At 41.0% G+C, this 21,164-nt stretch overlaps 1 protein-coding gene across 1 annotated transcript in view; it reads right to left on the reverse strand.

Moving 5' to 3' along the window:
- Positions 1-2,370: 2,370 nt before the first annotated feature.
- Positions 2,371-21,164, reverse strand: part of LOC115458714 (DNA repair protein RAD51 homolog 3-like) — a 75,346-nt gene continuing 56,552 nt past the window's right edge. Inside the window, exons 8-9 of the mRNA XM_030188541.1 lie at positions 14,205-14,265; positions 2,371-2,894 (exon numbers count right to left, since the gene is read on the reverse strand). Of these exons, the coding sequence (XP_030044401.1) occupies positions 2,790-2,894; positions 14,205-14,265 (166 nt within the window). The 3' untranslated portion in view covers positions 2,371-2,789. The remainder of the gene's footprint in view (positions 2,895-14,204; positions 14,266-21,164) is intronic.

The following is a 21,164-nucleotide window of genomic DNA, read 5'->3' on the forward strand; positions in this document are numbered from 1 at the left end:
AAAAAATCCAGCTAAACATACCTTTGCTGGTTAAACAGCTTTCAGTGAGCCTGACCCGTGTCTACTATCATCTCAGCTCCTTGAGCTGCTTCAGTTCATCTCTACTTGCTTCACACTGGATCCCAGCTCTACCCTTGGTTCTGTCTCATGCCCGATTTCTGCACCATAGTTGGCTCCCACTGTATTTCTGATTCCTGCTCCATGCCTAATTCCTGCTCTACCTCTGGTTCCTGAGCCTGCCTGGTTTCCACCTTGAGTATGCCCTGGGCCGAGCCTCTTGCTCAGGGGAGGTTCTGACAGTAGTCCAAGGTCTTACTCAACTCAAAGGACACTTTAGATTTAGGGCTCCTTTTACTAAGGTGTGTGTTAAGTGCTATGCAGCTCTATGGGCTTCTTATCATCTAGTACACACTAAATCTTTTAGTGACCCTTAGCAAAAGGAGCCCTCAGTCTTCCTTCTGAATACCCTTGTCAAGTGAAGGGGTGATGATAATGGCTATGATCTGGATTAATCACCATTTGATTGCTTTTATTGTACAGGATATCAAGCAGTGAGATATTGGCCAATGAGAAGGGGAAATTTAAAAATATCATTCAAAATATAAATGATTCTTTCAAAGGTCATGTTAAAAAACAATAAGTTAGTTGAAGATCTTGGGTTCGATCACAGATTAAGCAGGTGGAATGACATCATTAGTAGTTCACTGCTAGACACAGTGGCCCCAGAAGTACCGTAATCTACCTGTTATTTTAAAAGTGGCTTTAATCAATCATCAGCTGGTAGAAGAGGAATAAACAGCTGAGACTGGAAAGAAAACGACGCATATGTAAGTCAGAGGGGGGCGAAATATAATAGCAGATAGTTTCTCTGACCGTTAACCTATAAAGTGTACGTATTACTAGAAACAAATTGACGATGCCTTAAACAAACCCAGGGAGTTATTTTCAAGTGGTTATATCACTGTCTATCATGCATTCTAATTTAAGATTTCAAGCTATGGTTCATGCCAACAGTCTACAGCTTACCAGGGATGCAAACTTGAATATAAGCCTCAGGTCTGGGAAGGGCAATTATCATTACTGGTTGACAATGGGGATGATGCAAAAACAAATCTGGATCTTGGCATGGTTAGTCTATATCACACTTATATCATATGCTATGAGTGCAGGTGCTGTGTATCTAAATGGGGGAAGGGAAGACATCTTGCATTTGAAATTAGTAAGTGTTAGTAGTTAGAAATATTATTGGATTGTTGGTTTTTAAGTATGTGTTGACAATGAATGTGACTATGCTGCAGCCACAATAATAAAAGCACTCTTCAGAATATTGGCATGGTGTTCTGATATTGTGCAAAGGTATTAGATGCCTTAGAAACGTCTTCAGACATGTCTCCCCCCCCCCCCCCCCCCCCCCCACACTAATTAACTTTTAGGCTTCTTGAGTACTACTTTCCCCTGCCAACAATCATAATCACCTCAATAACATCCCTCCAAGATTTATCTGGGTAAAGGGGTTCAAAAACTGCTCACTCTCCTTGCTATTGGTTCTTTGAGTCTGTGTGGTTGTCAAGACATATGGTTTTGTTTTCATTGCCGTTACTATTTTTGTGCAAACCCCCTCCCCCAAGAAGCTGTTGCACTAGGGGACTGCCTAGTCCTGCTTAATGGGTGACGATCCCAAGGCTAGCATACAAGATCCATTCTGAAGGACATCATGTTATTTCGTAAGAGCACAAAGGATCTTCACCATCTGAGGGAGCAAATTTTGAAAACTTTTCTATGGAGAAAGCCAGGTTTACTTAAAAAGAACAAAAAAAGAAAAGAAAAAAAAACAAGGGTACATCTATTCACATGTGCCTAAAGATCATGTGTAGACATTTCCAGTGGCAGAGTTTGGCCAGAGCAGAGAGAGAACCTATTTTATAAAATGCCTGGGTAAACATTTGTGTGCTGTCAGGGTGCCTATTTTATAAAAGCCTTAAAGCAAACTGTTGATCAAAACAAGATCATTAACCAATTCAAAGTCTTTATTGTTTATTGCAAGAGGCTCTTATATCTAAAACATATAGAATAATACAGACCTAGGAATCCATTGATAATCACATCTCTCACAGTTATGTGCCTTACCTGTTGTGCTCCTGATGTTGAATTGATGAGGAAAGTTCCAAGGGCAACAAGTAAGAGAATACTCAGAGAATGGAAGAGGGCATGTCAACACATTTACCAATACGTCCTGTGGAACACATTTCTAAACTGGAAAAGAGCTGAAGTAATTTCCTGCATGCTTGTTTACTATCATACCTTGGCCTGGATTCCAGGAATGCTTTTATATGACAGCACTAACTGGAGGGGCTCTAAGTTAATGACTACTGTTAGTCCAGCCTCCAGCATGGTGGAAACTAGAGAAGTATTGTCAGAGACCAGGAGTGTCTGCCGCTTCTTCTGAACAGCCCAGGAAACAGGGAACCATCATCCAGCACTCACATCTTTAATCTTTACGAAGTCATTCATGGTCCATACAGCTGTTCTTTCATTTGCTAATACTTAAAAAATTTCAATAATTAAATATCAAGTCTTAAACAAAACTACTCCAATTTACAGTCCAGTAACAGAACTTTTTTCGCTGACCAGCAGCATTTTACTGACCGTATTGTTTCAGTTTGACGTTAAAGGTCCAATATGGGTAAAGAAATGTTTTTTGACAAGGAGTCTTATGAATAGCCAGCAGCTGAGCCTCTGAATCCATCAAGTTAACATCCTACCAGGCAAAGTACAAATAAAAGGCTCAATTACAGCTCATCCTCTTCTACTCGAGGCCGTTTACGAGGGTTTGTCTGAGATTGTGAAGAGGACAAATGTGGACTTGGAACTGGCACATCCCGGAAACCCAGAGGCTATAAATGACAGGAACAGAAAGCAAAAAAACAAACAAAAAAACCCACAAAACAAAACACTTGTCAGTCTTTGATAAGAAGCAGGGACGGGGGTGGGGGAAGCATCTATCCTTCTTTAACTTAGAAATATCTACAAATAAGCATTATTTAATTATTTGAAACATTTCTAAACTGCACTATCTATCTATTAGTCCTAGGCAGAGTACATCAAGAACATACACGATAAAAGACATAAAAGCATAGCAGAATGCATAAAAACTACAAAAAAAGAATCATCAAATGAACTCTCCTTACCATAACTAGAAACTTATGGCTGCAAGTCTAATACTTAAGCTAAACCAGGCAAAAAGAAATGACTAACTGTTCCCTAAACTGAAGGATCAAAGTTAGAATATGTATGTTCACAGGTAAAGAATTCCAAAGGCAGCGCCTTCAATCTGAAGCATTCCTGTCTAACACACTTAATGGAAAGAATATCCAATAAAAGTTTATCAGCAGAATGTAAACTACGAGATCGCTGATACAATCTTAAAGATGAAGCTAATGCCTGAGGTGCATCATTGTCAAGGCCTTAAAAATCAAAGTCAACACCTTAAACCTAATCCGCTAAAGCATAGAAACCCAGTGCAAATCCTTCAAAGCTGATGTAATGTGATCAGATTTCGACAATCCTCTAGAAGCCTAGCAGCAGAATTTTGCACAATTTGAAGAGAATGAATTATCAATTTAGAGACACTCAAGTACAATGAGTTATAGTAATCCAGAAGAGATAATAACAAAGCTTGAAAGACTGTCTGGAAATTTACCTCAGATAAATTCTTCAAATGTATTAATCTTAACCTGAAGAAGGCTTTCCGAATAACATTCTTTATTTGAAATTTGCAAGTTAGCTTAGAGTCTAACAGAACTCCAAGATACTTACATTTGATGGCAAAAACAATCTCAGTATCTGCAAAGCTGAATGCACCAAGACAATGCTCAGGATGTGAATGATTCAACATCATCTGCATTTTCCCTACATTTAACTTCAGCCTATTGATGCTAAACCAGAATCCTAACTTCTACAAGCACGTCTTCAAAAAAGACAGTGTCAGAGACAGAACACTTTATTGTGAAATAAAAACCCTGAAAAATCATCAGCATAAAGCCAGTATTGTACATCCATACTAGAGAGAACACAAACAAACTGGAATCAACTAAATATTAAACAGAACAGGCGAAAGAACGAACCCTTGTGGTACACCCATAGTAATTGGTATCCAAGATGAGTTATCACCCAGACTTGAAAAGAACATTTCGATATAAAAGAACGAAACCATTCTAAGACCATTCCCTGAATCCCTAAAGAACAAAAACAACTTAGTAAAATTTCATGATGGATTGTGTCAAAAGTGGCAGAAATATCCAGGAAAACTATTAGATATTCCTCACCCCAATCAAATCTTGCATGTATCAAATCAAATACAGGAAAACAGCAGCATTTCAGTAGAATGTTTGTCAATATGGTTTCAGATCTAAACAAATCCAAGTCACATTCAGTTCAAGGGAATCATTAAGTTTAGCTTGTGAAATTTCACATTCTGTTCAAAATAAAAAATGGTCATTTCATAAAGCACAAAGATAACCCTATGCTCTACCCTGCTCAACTAAAGAAAAAAAAATTGGGACAGAAACCTTGTGCATTTTCCTGTTCTCTTCTCAGCTTCATTCACTAGAAATGTAGAACAGAGCTAGTACATTGTCTGCTCTATGTAGTACAGAAAATATTCAAAATCCTGAAATATTACAAATGCTCCCGTGATCAGAGCAGCTGGAAATAGCACGGACCTTGTTTTCATTAATGTTTCTGGATAAACTTTGCAGCCGAGTGGCTGTGCAGTTGGCTTTTGCTCATTGGCCTTAAAAACAGAGCAGCAATTGGGTATAGAATGAAAACACATCCTGAAATTTAACACTGGCCACAACAAAATAACCTCACAAAACTCAAAGAAAAACAAAACTGCATATCTGTAACAGGTTTTCTCTGTAGACAACAAGATATTAAAGTCATACAACTGGATGTCATCATTGGACTGTGCCAAACCATGTCTGTTCTCCCCGAGCTCAGAAACTGCTAGAAGATTTAGTAAGCATGTGTAGGTATTCCCACGTGGCACCTTATGCATCTCAACAACCCAAACTAGCAGTACTGTAAGTGTCTATATTGAAAATAAGGGGGAAAGTCTCAACAGTTGCGGCAACACCTTAAAACAATCAGTTGCCCGCAAAAAAAAAAATCATCGACTAAAAAACCCCCATCAATTTTTTTAATTTTGTAATATTTTAAATTTTTTATTTTTCTGTTACTCTTTAGTCAGTCAATGCACTGTTTGCTTCAAATAGCAATCTTTCATAGAGTACACAAATACACTTATCTTAGAAGCTCCAGCTTGCATGTTGATTCCAACGGTCCCGTTTCGGTATTCTTACTCAGGGAACCATACCACAAGATTTTTATGGACTGCTAATGCGTCATGCTGGAGAATTCATCATGGCCACATGCTTGACTGTATGTAACCCACTTAAATTTTATAGGTAATTTAGGATATACATATTTTTCACTAACTAATTTTTTTTCTGTCGCAGCAGAATACAGTTGGGTCTTGCTTCTCTCCACAAAAAGTCTCTAAGAAAAACTACTAAATATCTAAAATGTTCTGGTATTAAACCATACCGAAAAGAAACAGAGAGTGGGGTTAAATGGGCAGTATTCACAATGGAGAAGGGTAGTTAGTGGGGTTCCTCAGGGGTCTGTGCTAGGACTGCTGCTTTTTAATATATTTATGTTTAAATCTGTTTTATTAGTTGAGGTCACAAAGTCAATGGAATATACATTTATCATATGTAAACTGTATATCAAAACATCTACATTACCATATACTTCTACAAAATATTTCCCTCAACTTCTTTTTTATTTTGTCCCCCCCCCCTCGACCCCTCCCCCTACCCTCCCATCCCTAATCTCTTTCCTTTCTCCTGTCACATCATACAAAACAGTGGACTTAAGAATTCAACAAGTGGCTTCTTGCTGCAGCAGTCATTGTGTCCCAGAATGGTGTCCATCTTCGCTGGAATCTCTCGCCCATCTTAGAGTCAACGTTTTTTTATAGCCATGCGTTCCAAACGCAACAGAGACACCATACGAGCACGCCATTGCTGCCAGGTGGGGTATTGATATGACAGCCATTCAGTCAAGATTGCCTGTTTGCCAACAATTATAGCCCTTAGAACAAATGCAGTATATCCCTTTCTGGGCTTCGTCCCCAAGATGGGGCAGCCAAAAAGCAAGGATGAGTTATAATGCCATGATTGACCCCACAGTTTGGCAACATAGGCTATAATCAGTTTCCAAAACTTCTGAATACCCACACATGACCAAAACATATGGCCCAATGTTGCTCCCGCGCTGCCACACTTTGCACATTCTCCCCATGGTGAAAGTCCCATATGGAACGCTCTCTTTGGAGGTATATGCAATCGTAAAACCATTTTGTATTGTAACTCCCAATGTGTGGCCCAGGTCGTAACTCTTCTGATCTGCAAAATGTGGGTCTTCAATTGCTGTGTTGTGACAGGCACCTGCAAATCTGTCTCCCATAATTGGGCCAATTTATGATATTCCACCTCTGGAGCTGTATCTCGTATGTGTCTATGATGATATGTCATGGGTACTTTCTGTTGTGATTCCAGCGAGATGGCAGACGAGAGTTCTTCTTGTACATCTTCAGTGAGCGATGTCCAAGGTAGAGAAGCAATATAATGGCTCAGCTGTCTATAGTAAAAAATGTCACTGTCAAGTAGTCCAAATTCTTTTTTCAATTCTGAAAACTCTCGTATGTGGCCCTCCCTGGTCAATACATGCAATAAGTATACAATACCCTTGCTTTTCCATCTCCTAAATACAGCATACATCTGACCTGGAGGGAAAGCATAATTGTCACTAATGTGCAGGAATGGGGTTACCTTTGCAGAGAATTGGTGTAAGCGGCATATCCAACCCCACACTGCCTTTGCTGTTACCATGATTCCCGAATGTTTCAGGGAGTATGGCACCGGTGCACCAGTGCTATGTAAATAATTACTGAAATGTGTCCCCTGTGAAAGACTCAACTCTAGGGTTGTGTTGGTATAGTCATTGGCATTCCTATACCAATCACTTATATGTCTCATTCCACTAGCTATGTTAAGGAACCTTAAATTTAAAAGGCCCAAACCTCCATATTCCACTGGTATACTTAAAGAAGGGACAGAGAGGCGGGCCTTTTTCCCTTTCCAGAGAAATTTCTGCAGATATTGATTCAAAATTCGTTCATCCCTTCTTCTCAGATATAGTGGAATGGTTTGGAATATATATATCCATCTGGGGGCTATGATCATATTAAATAAGGCTATTCACCCTAGTAGTGACACCGGAAGTTCGCTCCAAGCCTGTAAACTCAATTTAGTGTCAACCAGCAATTTTTGTATGTTAAGTTCATATAGCTTCGACATGTCTGCTGATATACAGACTCCTAAGTATCTAATAGAATGCTTTTCCCAAGTGAGGGGGAATTTAGATTTCCAATCATGATGGGTTCCTGTGACTATCTCCAAGGCAGATGATTTAGACAAATTTAGTTTAAAACCAGAAATCTGTCCGTATCTATCTGTTTCTTGTAGTAATATGTCCATGGACCTTGGTGGGTCTGTCACCATTATCAGCAAATCATCGGCGAACACCAATACTTTTACCTGATGACCAGCCACCAATATACCTGTAATGTCTTTGTGGGTCGTGAGTGTGCGCAAAAATGGCTCCAGTGAGATTACAAATAGAGCTGGAGACAAGGGGCAGCCTTGCCGGGTCCCCCTCTTAATCTGAAATTCATTTCCCCTCATACCGTTGACCAAAACCTGTGCTGCTGGATCACAATAAAGAGCCCGGACTGCCTGCAAAAACCATCCTGAGATCCCCATGGCCTGCATCACATGAAATAGGTATCCCCAATTCACCCTATCAAATGCCTTTTCGGCGTCTAAACTCACCACTATAGAGGGGTTCTCTTTTTCTTGGCAATACGCCATAGCTAGCAGGAGGCGTCTGACATTATGTGTGGCTTGTCGATTACGAACAAATCCTACTTGCTCAGCATTTATCAGTTTAGGTAAACATTGTGCAAGCCTCTCAGCCAGCATCCCCGCCAATAACTTAATGTCAACGTTCAACAGTGATATTGGCCGGAAGTCCTCTGCTCTATTTAACTGCTTCCCAGGCTTTGGCAACAAAGTAATAAGCGCAGTATTAGCATAAAGGGGGAAACCACCTGTAGTGACCACCTCATCTAAATGTTCCAAAAGCGCCACCTGTGCCTCCAAAGGTAGCATCTTATAATACTCCCCTGAATACCCATCTGGTCCCGGGGCTGTACGTAGCTTTAATCGTTTAATTGCCTGTTGTAGTTCATCTAAATTCAGGGGCGCATTAAGTATTGCCAACTCCTCACCTGTCAACTTGGTGAGCCCTGCTTTATCTAAGTAATCCTGAATCAGGGACACATTAGGCGCTTCACCAGAGGAGTAGAGTGAGGCAAAATATTTAGTAAAGATGCTTCCTATCTCTTGCTGTGAGGAAGTGATCCTATTTCTTTCATCTTGCAATGTGGCCACCACCCTGGGCCCTCCCCAGTTCTTAACTACTTTAGCTAGTAACCTTCCCGTTTTATTACTAAATTGTTGTAGTTTAAATTTATAATAAATCGCCGATCTGGTTTCGTTTTCGTGTATTAAAGTGTTTAGGGTAACTTGTATTGTTTTCAGCTCTTCTAAGGTCTTATGTGAAGGTCTTCTTGCGTGTACACACTTAGCTCTTAAGAACTGTTTTTCTAATTGTAAAATATTTACTGCTCTACGCTTTTTCCTTACAGAACAATAGGCTATAATATCTCCTCTTAAAACTGCCTTCGAGGCTGTCCAAAACAACATGGGATCCACTTGTGCATGTTCCTTATTATTAAGTGCATAGTCTCCCCATTTACTCGTCAGATATTTTTGAAAAGCGGGGTCCGTATATAAGTATGCTGGAAATCTCCATCCTGCCCCCCCAACTCTGTCCCCGGGTGCCTGAAGATCCAGCCACACCATTGCATGATCCGATATTTCTTCCGGCCCAATGTGAGTTGCCTGTACGTGGGAGAACATTGACCTCTCTACCAGAATATAATCTAATCGCGCTAGGGTACCATGGGCGCGTGATCTATGTGTGTAGTCTTTTTCTCCTGGGTGTAGTGCCCTCCACGCGTCTACTAAATTTAATGTTTTGGCCAGCATTTTCAGCTCTCCCGCCCTCTGTCTAGCATAGTGTGCTGAAGTCGGATTTGAAGAGTCCTCCCTCGGGTCAAAAACTAAATTAAAATCGCCCATAACTAGTAACTTGTCCATTCCCTGTTGAAGGCAGTGGCTTCCCAAGGTCTGATAAAATTCCTTATCGCAGTCATTGGGACCATATACTCCAACCAACAAAAAACTAAAACCCTGTATCCACACCCGCAGTGTAATGGTTCTACCATGCCCTCCTTTCTCCACCACTGTTACTTTACAGGCTAGCCCTTTACGAAATAGGACCGCTATGCCGCCCCTGCGCCCCTTAGAGTCCACGGCATAACACTCCCCCACCCAAGATCTCTGCAATTTAGCATGTTCCACTGCGCTAAGGCGTGTTTCCTGTAGGCAAGCTATATCAGCTTTGTGCCTTTTTAGGGCCGTCAATATTTTATTCCTCTTTATTGGGGAGGTTATGCCCCCCACATTCCAAGATATTAGTCTAATTGGCATATCTCTTCATTGTTATAAGCGTTCCCGTTGCCCCTGCTCTCTGTATAAATCAGGCATATGATTCTACAAGTGTCCAGTCCCACCAAGACCCTCACCTTCCACCTACTTGTATGTTCCACCTGCAGAACCACCCGCATATTCCAAATGCTTAGAGTTAGGAAAGAGTCTCCCCTCCCTCCCCCCCACCCCCCTCCCATTCCTTGACCCCCCCCCTACCGTACATGTACCCTGCTTCATTCGTCTGAGCTAGTCAGACGTTGAAGCTAAGACCCCGGTGCACACTAGAGACCCCAAACTCCATATTACAATAAAACATTATATATCATACATACAGTTTACTTATATAATTTTGAAGGGGATGTGGTCCCCACTGAACGCTCCTCCACTTTGTCATTAAGTTCAGTGTCAGACATCATCAAGGATTTTACTTTCTACTAGGCCTTGTTTTGCAGACTCCGGCGTATTAAAGGTCTGCCATGTCTTATGTACATGAACTCTCAACTGAGCAGGGTATTGGAGCGCAAAACGTACATTCTTTTGTACCAGCTTTGAACACAGCGCATGGTATTGCTTTCTCTTTTCCTGTACCAGTGTGGAAAAGTCTTGAAAAATCAAGATGTTCTTATTATTGTATTTCAGTGAGTCGCGTTTAAGTTTGAATCCTTGGAGAATTTCAATCTTATGGCGATAGTTTAAGATTTTTGCGATGACCACACGTGGGCGGACATGATCTTCCGTTCGGCGGCCCACGCGGTGCGCCCGTTCGATCACTACGGGCCCCATCGTGTCTGTAAGTGCCAGTTCTTTAGACAACCAATTTTCTAACCAGGTTTCTAGATTCCTCTCAGGCAGCGCTTCATCCAGTCCCACAATCCGTATGTTATTCCTGCGTGCTCTGTTTTCATAATCGTCGAGCAGACTCCTCTGTTCTTTTAGTTGGCGACGCATGGCAACAATATCCGGCCCAAATCCTCTCGAGTCATCCTCCACCGCCGAAACTCGCGCCTCCAGGTCTCCTACGCGAATTCCCATTCCATCCAACATTGTCTGGTAGGACTCCAATTTGTTGGTGAGCGCTACCCACCTGGGTTCCCATGCTTTCTCGACCGCCGACGTCAGTTGTGCTAGCTGGACGTCTGTGAATGCAAGTCCGGTGGCCCCGGCCTCTTCCGCCATTTTACCTTCTCCGCTACTTGCTTTACTCCTGTCTTTCTTCACCGACTTTTGAGCCATATCTGCCGGTAATGTTGTTAAGTATTTTTCCATATAATGGAGCGATTCAGTCAGTTCCACCACTGTATTTTCACTTTATTGAAGATCGGGGTCTCGGAGCTTCGGTAGCACGCTGCTCCCTAGCTCATGACGTCACCGGAAGTCTCGCTTTTTAATATATTTATAAATGATTTAGAGATGGGAGTAACTAGTGAGGTAATTAAGTTTGCTGATGACACAAAGTTATTCAAAGTTGTTAAATCATGACAGGATTGTGAAAAATTACAAGAGGACCTTACGAGACTGGGAGGCTAAATGGCAGATGACGTTTAATGTGAGCAAGTGCAAGGTGATGCATGTGGGAAAAAAGAACCCGAATTATAGCTACGTCATGCAAGGTTCCACGTTAGGAGTTACGGACCAAGAAAGGGATCTGGGTGTCGTCGTCAATAATACACTGAAACCTTCTGCTCCGTGTGCTGCTGCGGCTAGGAAAGCGAATAGAATGTTGGGTATTATTAGGAAAGGTATGGAAAACAGATGTGAGGATGTTTTAATGCCGTTGTATCGCTCCATGGTGCGACCGCACCTTGAGTATTGTGTTCAATTCTGGTCGCCGCATCTCAAGAAAGATATAGAAGAATTGGAAAAGGTGCAGCGAAGGGCAACTAAAATGATAGCGGGGATGGGACGACTTCCCTATGAAGAAAGACTAAGGAGGCTAGGGCTATTCAGCTTGGAGAAGAGATGGCTGAGGGGAGACATGATAGAGGTATATAAAATAATGAGTGGAGTGGAACAGGTGGATGTGAAGCGTCTGTTCATGCTTTCCAAAAATACTAGGACTAGGGGGCATGCTATGAAACTACAGTGTAGTACATTTAAAACAAATCGGAGAAAATTTTTCTTCACCCAACATATAATTAAACTCTGGAATTCGTTGCCGGAGAAAGTGGTGAAGGCGGTTAGCTTAGCAGAGTTTAAAAAGGGGTTGGACGGTTTCCTAAAGGACAAGTCCATAAACCGCTACTAAATGGACTTAGGAAAAATCCACAAATCCAGGAATAACATATATAGAATGTTTGTACATTTGGGAAGCTTGCCAGGTGCCCTTGGCCTGGATTGGCCGCTGTCATGGACAGGATGCTGGGCTCGATGGACCCTTGGTCTTTTCCCAGTATGGCATTACTTATGTACTTATGAAAGCTCTGCATGTTGGTCACCTTATGTTTTGGATTCCTGAAAATTGAATTTAATCTGGCACAGATTTTCTGCCTTTAGTGTGGCAAAAGACAAGATCAAACATTGCCTCTGATGTACCTTAAAAATGTCTGTTTCCAGCACACATAATTTCTGTGTACACTATATGGGACCAATATGTGATGTATTCCCCTAACTGCCAATTGAATTCTCATTTTCCTAACCCTGGTGACAGAGTTTTTAAATGACCTGAACACGTCTGCTAAGAAGAGTGGAGAATCAGCAACCCATGTTGCAGAAGGGATTGTCTGCAACATGGATTGCAGACAGTCCCTTCTGTGCTACCTTGACAGCACAAGACTTCAGAGCTTTTTTTCACATTCAGTACAGAATATAGAAAATAGCATTGAAAGTGGATCTTTTCATCACTGTGACATACCTGTCATGGGAAAGCAAAACCAATTTGTGAACAGCTTAAGCCACCATCTGGATCCATATGAGTGGTCGCTGGACAATGAAGCTGATTGCAGTATCTTCAAAAGATGAAGATATCCAGAAATTGACTGTCTTTTGACCATCTGTAATTGGCAGTGCAGTTTCTTCTGTTCAGATGGCTGGCAAATAGTCTTCTTTATGCTTTACCTCCAATAACCAGGACAACAAAAAATATGACAAGATGAAGTGACCCTTATACTGGTTGTGCCTTACTGGCTAAGACAGATTTGGTTCCCTTAGCTGGCGCATCTGACACTAGACTGCCTCATCATAGATTCACCTAGTTGATGTGCATCACACAATACAATGAGCAGCCCCTTCATCCCAACCTTCAGTCACTTATCCTGTTGGCCTGGCTGTTAAAAGGGAGTTAATTTCATTTCCCATTATGTTTACTGAAGTTCAGGACATTTTGTTGGCTTTGCATCATTGCGTACTTCCTAGTGGAAAGATCCCTTTCACTGTTCCATACCATCGTTCCTTCAGTATCTTCTTTAACCTAGCCTGAGCACCAGATCAGTTGAGGTTCATCTCAGTGTTATAGTGGTCTGACATAAACCAGTTAGAGAGGAATTCAGTCTCCAAGCACCTCTGGTATCAAGGTTCATGAAAGGACTATGAATATTAGATCACTTATCCACAAACCCCGCAAGGTGTGGGTTCTTAACTTTGTACTTTTGTAGTTCCTGTACACCATTGAACTCTTGCCGATTTCATGTCCTAGATTGCTTGTGTCCATTACTTTTGCTTGCCATGCTCCATGCTTTGATATATTATTCAGCATACACACAGATATACGACAACTGTGTGTTAATGTGTACTCATCCTAAATTTATTCCAGAAGTGATTTCCAATTTCCATGTAAATCAACTAGTGTTCTTCATACATTCTTCACAGAACCACATGTTTTTCGTAAGGAAACTTCTCCATACTCTACATTGTAAATGAGTGATACAGATTTATATTCAGCAAAGTTTCAGAACAGATCGTCTCTGCTCTTTGTATCCTACGATCCCCAACAGACGGAGCACGCCTGTTGCTAAGAGAACTCTATGAATATCCAACTATGTGGTATTTTTTATTCTTCTGCCAACATGCTAATGCTCAACTTCCTGGAAGAGTGACTGCTCATCTAAGAGCAATGGCAGCATCTGTCACCCAGTTATGTCCAGCATAGACAGTGAATATTTGCAAAGCAGCAACATGGTCCTCTGTTCATAACTCCACCAAGTATTTTTTGCTTTGATCAAACTTATGAAATGGACAAGACCTTTAGCTAGGCTATGCTTAGTAATCTATACACCTAATGTTTCAATCTGCCATCTTTCCCCCCTCCAGTGTGAGGGGGAAGGTTGAAGTGCCGTGAAGGAACACCCACACAGCTTACTAAAGTGGTTTCTGAGCATGGGAAGATCAGACTTAGGTTTGGCACCACCCAGTGATGTCACCCACTGTTGTGGCTAGAATAATCCTGCTTGTTCATGAAGCATTACCATTATACCTAATATCAGTCACTCTACAGAAACTGTTTTTCTGAAGAAAGGAAGCACTTACTGAAATATGGAAAGGTACTGTAGACTCCTTCTGACTGGGCGATTTATATAATGTTGCAAACCTAATCAAAAATACAGCAATAACACTGATTACTACTACTAGTAATATTTTTATGGTCCATTTTGTTTTGGTTGAAAATATTTCCTAAGAAAACTGGTCTATGGAAGCAGGCAAAATAAAGTGAACCATTGTGACAACAGCAGATTGTGTCATAGGTAGTTTTTCTCTTGCCTCTTCCCCTGTATCTTTCTAATTCAAATAAGCACTTGAGTAAGACCTATAGAATTTTGCACTCCAGCCAATCTAGGACTTGAACCAGAAACCTCCTAGGTGTCAGGCAGTGTACGTATCATCTGAGCTATCTTTAAGACACATACATATATATGCATATATTTCACTAATATCTTGATATCTAAAAACAAAGAGCCTGAAATTCTCATTTGCATTAAAACATCATGACCGCAGACTTTGTTAGTTTAAATTAAGAATGTTTGTAATTTAAGCTAATTCCAGGACTGTCCTGTGGAGATGGAGAACATGTGTCTTTTTAGTTACTCTGTGAATAATAATTAACAAGTCACACAATTTATTTATTGTTTTTACTTTGAGAGTTATGCTCCTAATTGGAGATTTACTACAGCAGAATGCCTAAATTTATACTCACATAGAAAGTGGGTGGTAATAGGCTATGACATCAATGAGGGATTCATAATGGGGAAAGCATGTGGAGCATCTCTCATGGAATTATTTTCAGTCTCTCTGTGTAAATCTTGTTTGTATCTATGACCTGGAAGGAAGAGGAGAGAGGCAGTTCTCCACTGACAAACAGGACGAGTCAGCCACACGTGTGACATCATCCAATGGCACCATGGGCTGACTTATCCTGCTGTCCATGGAGAACTTCTGTTACAGGTAAGTAACTTCATTTTCCCTAATTGAAATGCTTCAGTGTATCAAAGTTTTTGTGATGCAGAAGAAGAGCTGCTTCTCTCATAGAAATAAATTGGGCCAGCAGCATAATGCAAGATTTGCATGTAAGCAAACCTATCAGCTGGAGCAGATAAGAAGCAAATCTGCATAAGATAATGCCCCATCCTCCCAGGTCAAATGTTCTAAAAGTACCATATTTCAAGAGGTATTTAATTTAAATCTGATCTCAATGCATTATTTGTATGCCTGCTTTCTATTATGTATTTCACTATAATGTATCGTATGAAGCTTGAAGTTCTTTTGAAACGAGTGGCTTTTATAAATTTTTAGTACTTAAACACAAAAGAATTTTGTCCCTAAACCATTTCATATCAGAGAATTGATTGGACACTCAATTCTCCTTGAGAGCTGTCAGACTTTTACTTCAAATTAAAGAATACATTACTGATGAAGCGAGGAAGGGTTGGGGTTTTTGGGGGGTGGAGACGAGGAGTTAGTGTAAGACCAGCTAATCATCACTTTTTCCTGGTATATACCATGCAGCGTCCCACAGTTCTCCAAAACTGGGTCAAAATGACAGGAGACAGAACCCCCATAGCACCAGCCACAGGGATATCCACACAACAGTTTGGCTTTTTGCTTCAAGACCTCCCACCTAGTGCTGAACCATAGGACTGATTCCCTCCCTCCCTGTGCTATAACAGGGTCACTTATGGTACTCCTAGGCTTAACTGTCTTGAGGACAGACCCTATTGTATCATTGACATAGTAGGACAACCGTATAGCTGTGAGTTTATAAAAGAGATCCTGTTGCAAGTGCTTTGACACAAACTGTTCTAAAAATCACAGCCCACTATTCCAAGTTCAGAGGAATCCCCTCCATAGTTGATGTTCAGTAGAAAGCTTCCTCAGGCTATAATTAAATGCTTCCTATGATAATGATACCTAAAAATAATTAGCAGAATCCTTGGCAGGGTGTCTGTGATGCTTTCATGCTAATTGGTGCCAGACGACGGAAGGTGGTTTCTCCCTTTGTTGGAAAAATGTCGTCAGTGTTCCACATTTTACTTGCACTGCACTCTCTTGCCTTGTTGATAGGAATAGCCAGGAGTTTACAAAACTGGAATATGCTACAGTAATATGAAATGCCAGGGCAAGGATTTCCGGTCCAGGTTTGTGTGCTGAGCATTTCACCACACAGCGACAGAGCTCATCACTCCAAATGCACATTTACTAACCCTGGGGAGGGAGGGTACGTACCCACATTCTATTGAGAGAGATGAAATCCTACAATTGTCAGTTCTCCTAAGCTGGTCCTTTTATGAGACTGTTGTAAAGTGAAATTTCTGGGAAAGTGACCATTAACAAATGCTTTTTGCATTACAGTTTAGTGTAGTGCTTGGTTATCACCTAGAGTCCTTGTTTTACTGAAGATATATATATATATATATTTTTTTTTACTTGAGGGAAAGATTTAAACAAACAAAAAAATTGTTTTCTGGAATTGAGAAACAAGAGCCAATGTTCCAAAACATTTGTGGGGATGTTAAACTCAATACTGATTACTTCTCCCGGGGCAAGGTGGTAATTTGCTCAGTAGTTGGGGTTCTCTAACACAGAGCTGGTGCCTCTTCTGAGAGGTAAATCCAGAACTTTTGGATATCAATTCTGTTTGCTCTGGGGCAGCTAGTATAGACTAGTAATCCCTAGTCCTCTTAGCATACAGTGTTTATTCACCGAGAGCCTCTCTTATCAAGCCACGCTAGCGGTTCCCCTGCAGAAATGCAGACTAAGCCCATTCAAAGAGAATGGGCTTTGTCGGCATTATTGCACCGGAAGCCGCTAGCGCAGCTTGATAAGAGGCCCTGAGTGATTTATTATAGAAACTGTCTCTCTTGGAACAAAATGTTTGACTTGACAGAATTATTGAGTTATGTTGCTCATTCTGCTTGATCAGATCTTGTTCTTGTTTTAAGAGGAATTTGGTGGGGGGGGGGGGGGGGGGGGGGGGGGGGGGTGGAGCACTGCAGTAGCAGTTCAGCAGAATTTACCATTTTCCAAAAAAATGAAAAATAAATAAAATAAAAAAGCTGAGCTCCTTAAATTTGTGCCAAGCTTAGGAGTCCGTTTTCAGCTGAAAATTCATATTCATTTAGGAGTTTAAAAATAATGCTTGTAAATTTAGACTTGTCATTCATTTGCCTAGGTTTATGAGTCTAGTTCTGAAAATCAGTATGAAGCTCCTCTTTTTTTTTCTTTACCCTAAGTCCACCTCTATTACCACCCACTTTCTATGTTCCTAAACGTAGGAGTTCAGTGAAATGTAGAGTATCCCAGTTGGGCTAGCTCTTAGTGAGTGATTCAGATGTGTACTAAATTTCCTTTATTGCAAATTCTGTTGTGTCACCTAGTGACTAAATCATATAGCTTTCTTAATGGTTGCTATAAATAAACAAACAGTTACACCTAGGGGCTCATTTTTGAAAGAGAAAAATGTCCAAGTGTCATAAAGCAGCATTTGGATATATTCCTTCTCAAAATGTCCAAATCAATATTTTTGAAACTTATTTTGCAAATGTTTATCTATGCAATTTGTCTGAAGTGCGTCCAAATCACAAGGAGGTGTGTCGTGATGAGAATAGGGCGGCAGGCTTAGGACATTCCTGACACTTGGATGTTTTATAGCCATAATGGAACAAAACGAAAATGTCTAGGGCTGAAACAAAAGTTTTGACTTAGACCTGTTTTTAGAATGAATAAGACACAAAAAGGAGCCCTAAATGACCACTGGAGGGAATCAGGGATGATCCTCCTTACCCCCCCCCCCCCCCCCCCCCAAAGATGTGAATAAAAATAGTACTTACCAGCCTCTAAGACAGCTTCAGATGTTATAGCCAGTTTTATTAAAGCAGCAAGCTGGTCCCTGGAGTAATGCAGTGGTGGTACACTGGTGATGGAAACTGTGAGCCCTCCAAAACTCACCAAAAACCTACTGTACCCACATATAGGTGACACCCTTTACCCAAAAGGGCTATTGTGGGTAAAGGGTGGGCAGTGGGTTTTGGAGAGCTCAGCAGACAAGATAAGGGGGTAATGGCGAGATGTGTACCTGGGAGCTTTTATGAGAAGTCCACTACAGCTGCACCAGGATGCCCCACTGCTCTACTGCGATGTCTTTGTGGCCAGAATGCTGGTCCTCCAATAGCCCTTATTTTATCATCCTGACTAATATTCCCTTATCTCGTTTGTCTGTCCTAATTAGATTGTAAGCTCTGTCGAGCAGGGACTGTCTCTTCATGTTCAAGTGTACAGCGCTGCATATGTCTAGTAGCGCTATAGAAATGATAAGTAGTAGTAGTTTTTTTCGAAAGTGGACCAAAAAGATAAATGCACTGAGCACAAAACCATCTAGCATGTGGCTATTTTTGAAAAAAAAGATATAGACATCTTACTGTTTCAAAAATGGCTATATTTCCTATTCGAATCTGGGACGTTTAGCTCAAAATGTCCAAACTCTAACAAACACCATATCAAAAATGCCCCCTCCTAGTGACTACTCATTTGCTACTTGTTGCTATAAGGTGGAGAACTACAGCAATACATGTCACCCTGTGGCTCAACTGTGAATCCATCATTTGAAATCTGTTGACAGTGACATCTAATGGTTTGTTATATGATCACATCTGGCATCACTATTCTTCTTCTTTGAAAACCAACAGAATATTTGGGTACCACTCCATTCCAACTGCCCTCCCTCTAAGTTATGCAAACCCACAGATAAGTTGGAAAAAATTCCACGAGCTGTGCTTTACATGTTTTCCCTGTCAGTTAATTCCTATAAGGGTCTCTCTTTATTCTCTGTTTAACCTTGAGTTAGGTATGATGTACTTTTCATAAATGTTGTTAGCCACATAGAGCCTGCCATGGTGGGATTATGTGGGATACAAATGTTCTAAATAAATAAATAAATACCTTTTGAAAATAAAGTATAAAATTTCTTGTATAGCACCTGCAAGTTTGAAAGCTATTGCAGCAGTATACACTCAGGTACAGTAGGTATTTTTCTTTCCCTGGAGGGCTCACAGTCACAGTTTGTACCTAAGGCAAGGGAGGGTTAAATGACTTACCCAATATACCAAGAAGCTGCAGTGGGATTTGCGTTGGGCTCTCCTGATTCTCAACCTGCTGCTTTAACCATTAGGCTACTCTTCCATTCATATGTTAAGCTAAACCTTCCAAAATTTCGTACGCGCACGTGTCTCTTTGCTCTGTGTTGTGTGTGTGTGTCTTTGCTCTGTGTTGTGTGTGTGTGTCTTTGTGGGCTAGTATGCCTGTATGTAAATCAGTGTTTGTACATACAGTAGTTGCAACTGCTTTTCCAATTTTGGGGGGTGGCTTCATTTCTTTTCCATCTCCTACCACACATAGAAACTTAAGGATATTATTCAACCTACAGCATTTTTTTTGTTTGTTTTTTTAAACACTGGCCGCTGTGAACTTAATCTACCTGGATATTCAGCACCGGTAATCTGGATACTGGCTAGCACTGCTTCTTCAGGTACTGACAATATTCAGATTGGTACCTGGATAGAGAACCAGATAAAGTTAGGACAGCCTTTCTCTGTCCTAACTTTTAATCGGGATAGTTACCCTGTCAGCAGAGTGAATATTGCTGATAACTGGGTAACTCTTGGCTCTATCCAAGCTCCACCCCAAGACCATCCCAACACTACATGGATAATGCTGAGGTGGTCTGACTGAATATTTAGTGGCATTATCCGAATTATGCCACTGAAAATCTGGGTAAAGAGATCTGGTCAAAGGGACTTATCAGGATGGGAGCCATTCCTACTTGGATAAGTCCTGTTGAATGTCAGCCCCTTTATTTCCACAGCGCATTGCTATGGCTTTTAGGATATCCACAATGAATATGCATGAGATAGATTTGAATGTTCGTGCATATTCATTGTGAGAACCCTGAAAACCTGATTGGCTGGGTGTGCCCTGATGACTGGGTTGAGAAGCATTGCTCTGGTCACAGAAAAGGAGATGGTGAGCTGGGGCAAGTTCTTGTGCTGGGGAAATAAAAGGGTCAACATTCAGCAGTACTAGAAAGGCCAATTTCAAAAATGAATGTGTAAATAAAACAAAAAAAAATATGTTCATCTCACAGCCATAATCAAACAGGAAAACTGTCTAGATTTCCTGTTTGGCTGCGAGATGGATGCTTTTACATTTTCCAAATGTCCAACTTTTGAATGACAAAACCCCCCTCCCCCCAGTGATATGAACGTCTGTCTAGCACCATTTTCAAAAATATGGCCATACAGATGTCGCTGCAGAACAGAGTAGCAGCCTAGTGGTTAGTGCAGTGCACTGTAAACCAAGGGACACGGGTTCAAACCCCACTATAACTCGTTTTTTTGTAAATCTGATCCCTCCAGGGTCTAAAAATATCTACGGCACATGAATGTACACCACTTCAATAGCCTTCTGGCTTGCAGGTGTTCTAATTAGGTAGAGTAGGTATTTCTCTATTTCTGGAAGACTCAGGTTTTGATAAGTTCCTGGAGGAAAAGTCCATAGTCTGCTATTGAGACAGACATAGGGTAAGCCATTGCTTGGCCTGGGATTAGAAGCATGAAATGTTGCCACTATTTGGGTTTCTGCCAGGTACTTGTGACCTGAATTGGCCACTGTTGGAAGCAGGATACTTGGCTAGATGGACCATTAGGCTATTCTAATGTTAAAAATAGCCACTACGGCTATTCTTGTGTTACAAAAGAAAAGGAAAAAAAAAGTTGAAAGCTGGATTCCTTGGTTCAGAGGTCCCTTGCACTAATCACTAGGCTACTCCTCTGGCCTGCTTACTGCTTTATTAAGAATTGCCATAATACCTGAAGCAGATATTGGCCTGTTTTTCCTTTCCAGTTTCCACTTTCAGAGGAGAAGGAGGGGTCATGCCTTAATCCCTCCAGTGGTCAGCTGCTCAATTAGAGCAACATTTTGTAACTTGGACATGATTAAAAC

This window comes from Microcaecilia unicolor, unplaced genomic scaffold (genome assembly GCF_901765095.1).
Source record: "Microcaecilia unicolor unplaced genomic scaffold, aMicUni1.1, whole genome shotgun sequence".
Classification (NCBI taxonomy): Eukaryota; Metazoa; Chordata; class Amphibia; order Gymnophiona; family Siphonopidae; genus Microcaecilia; species Microcaecilia unicolor.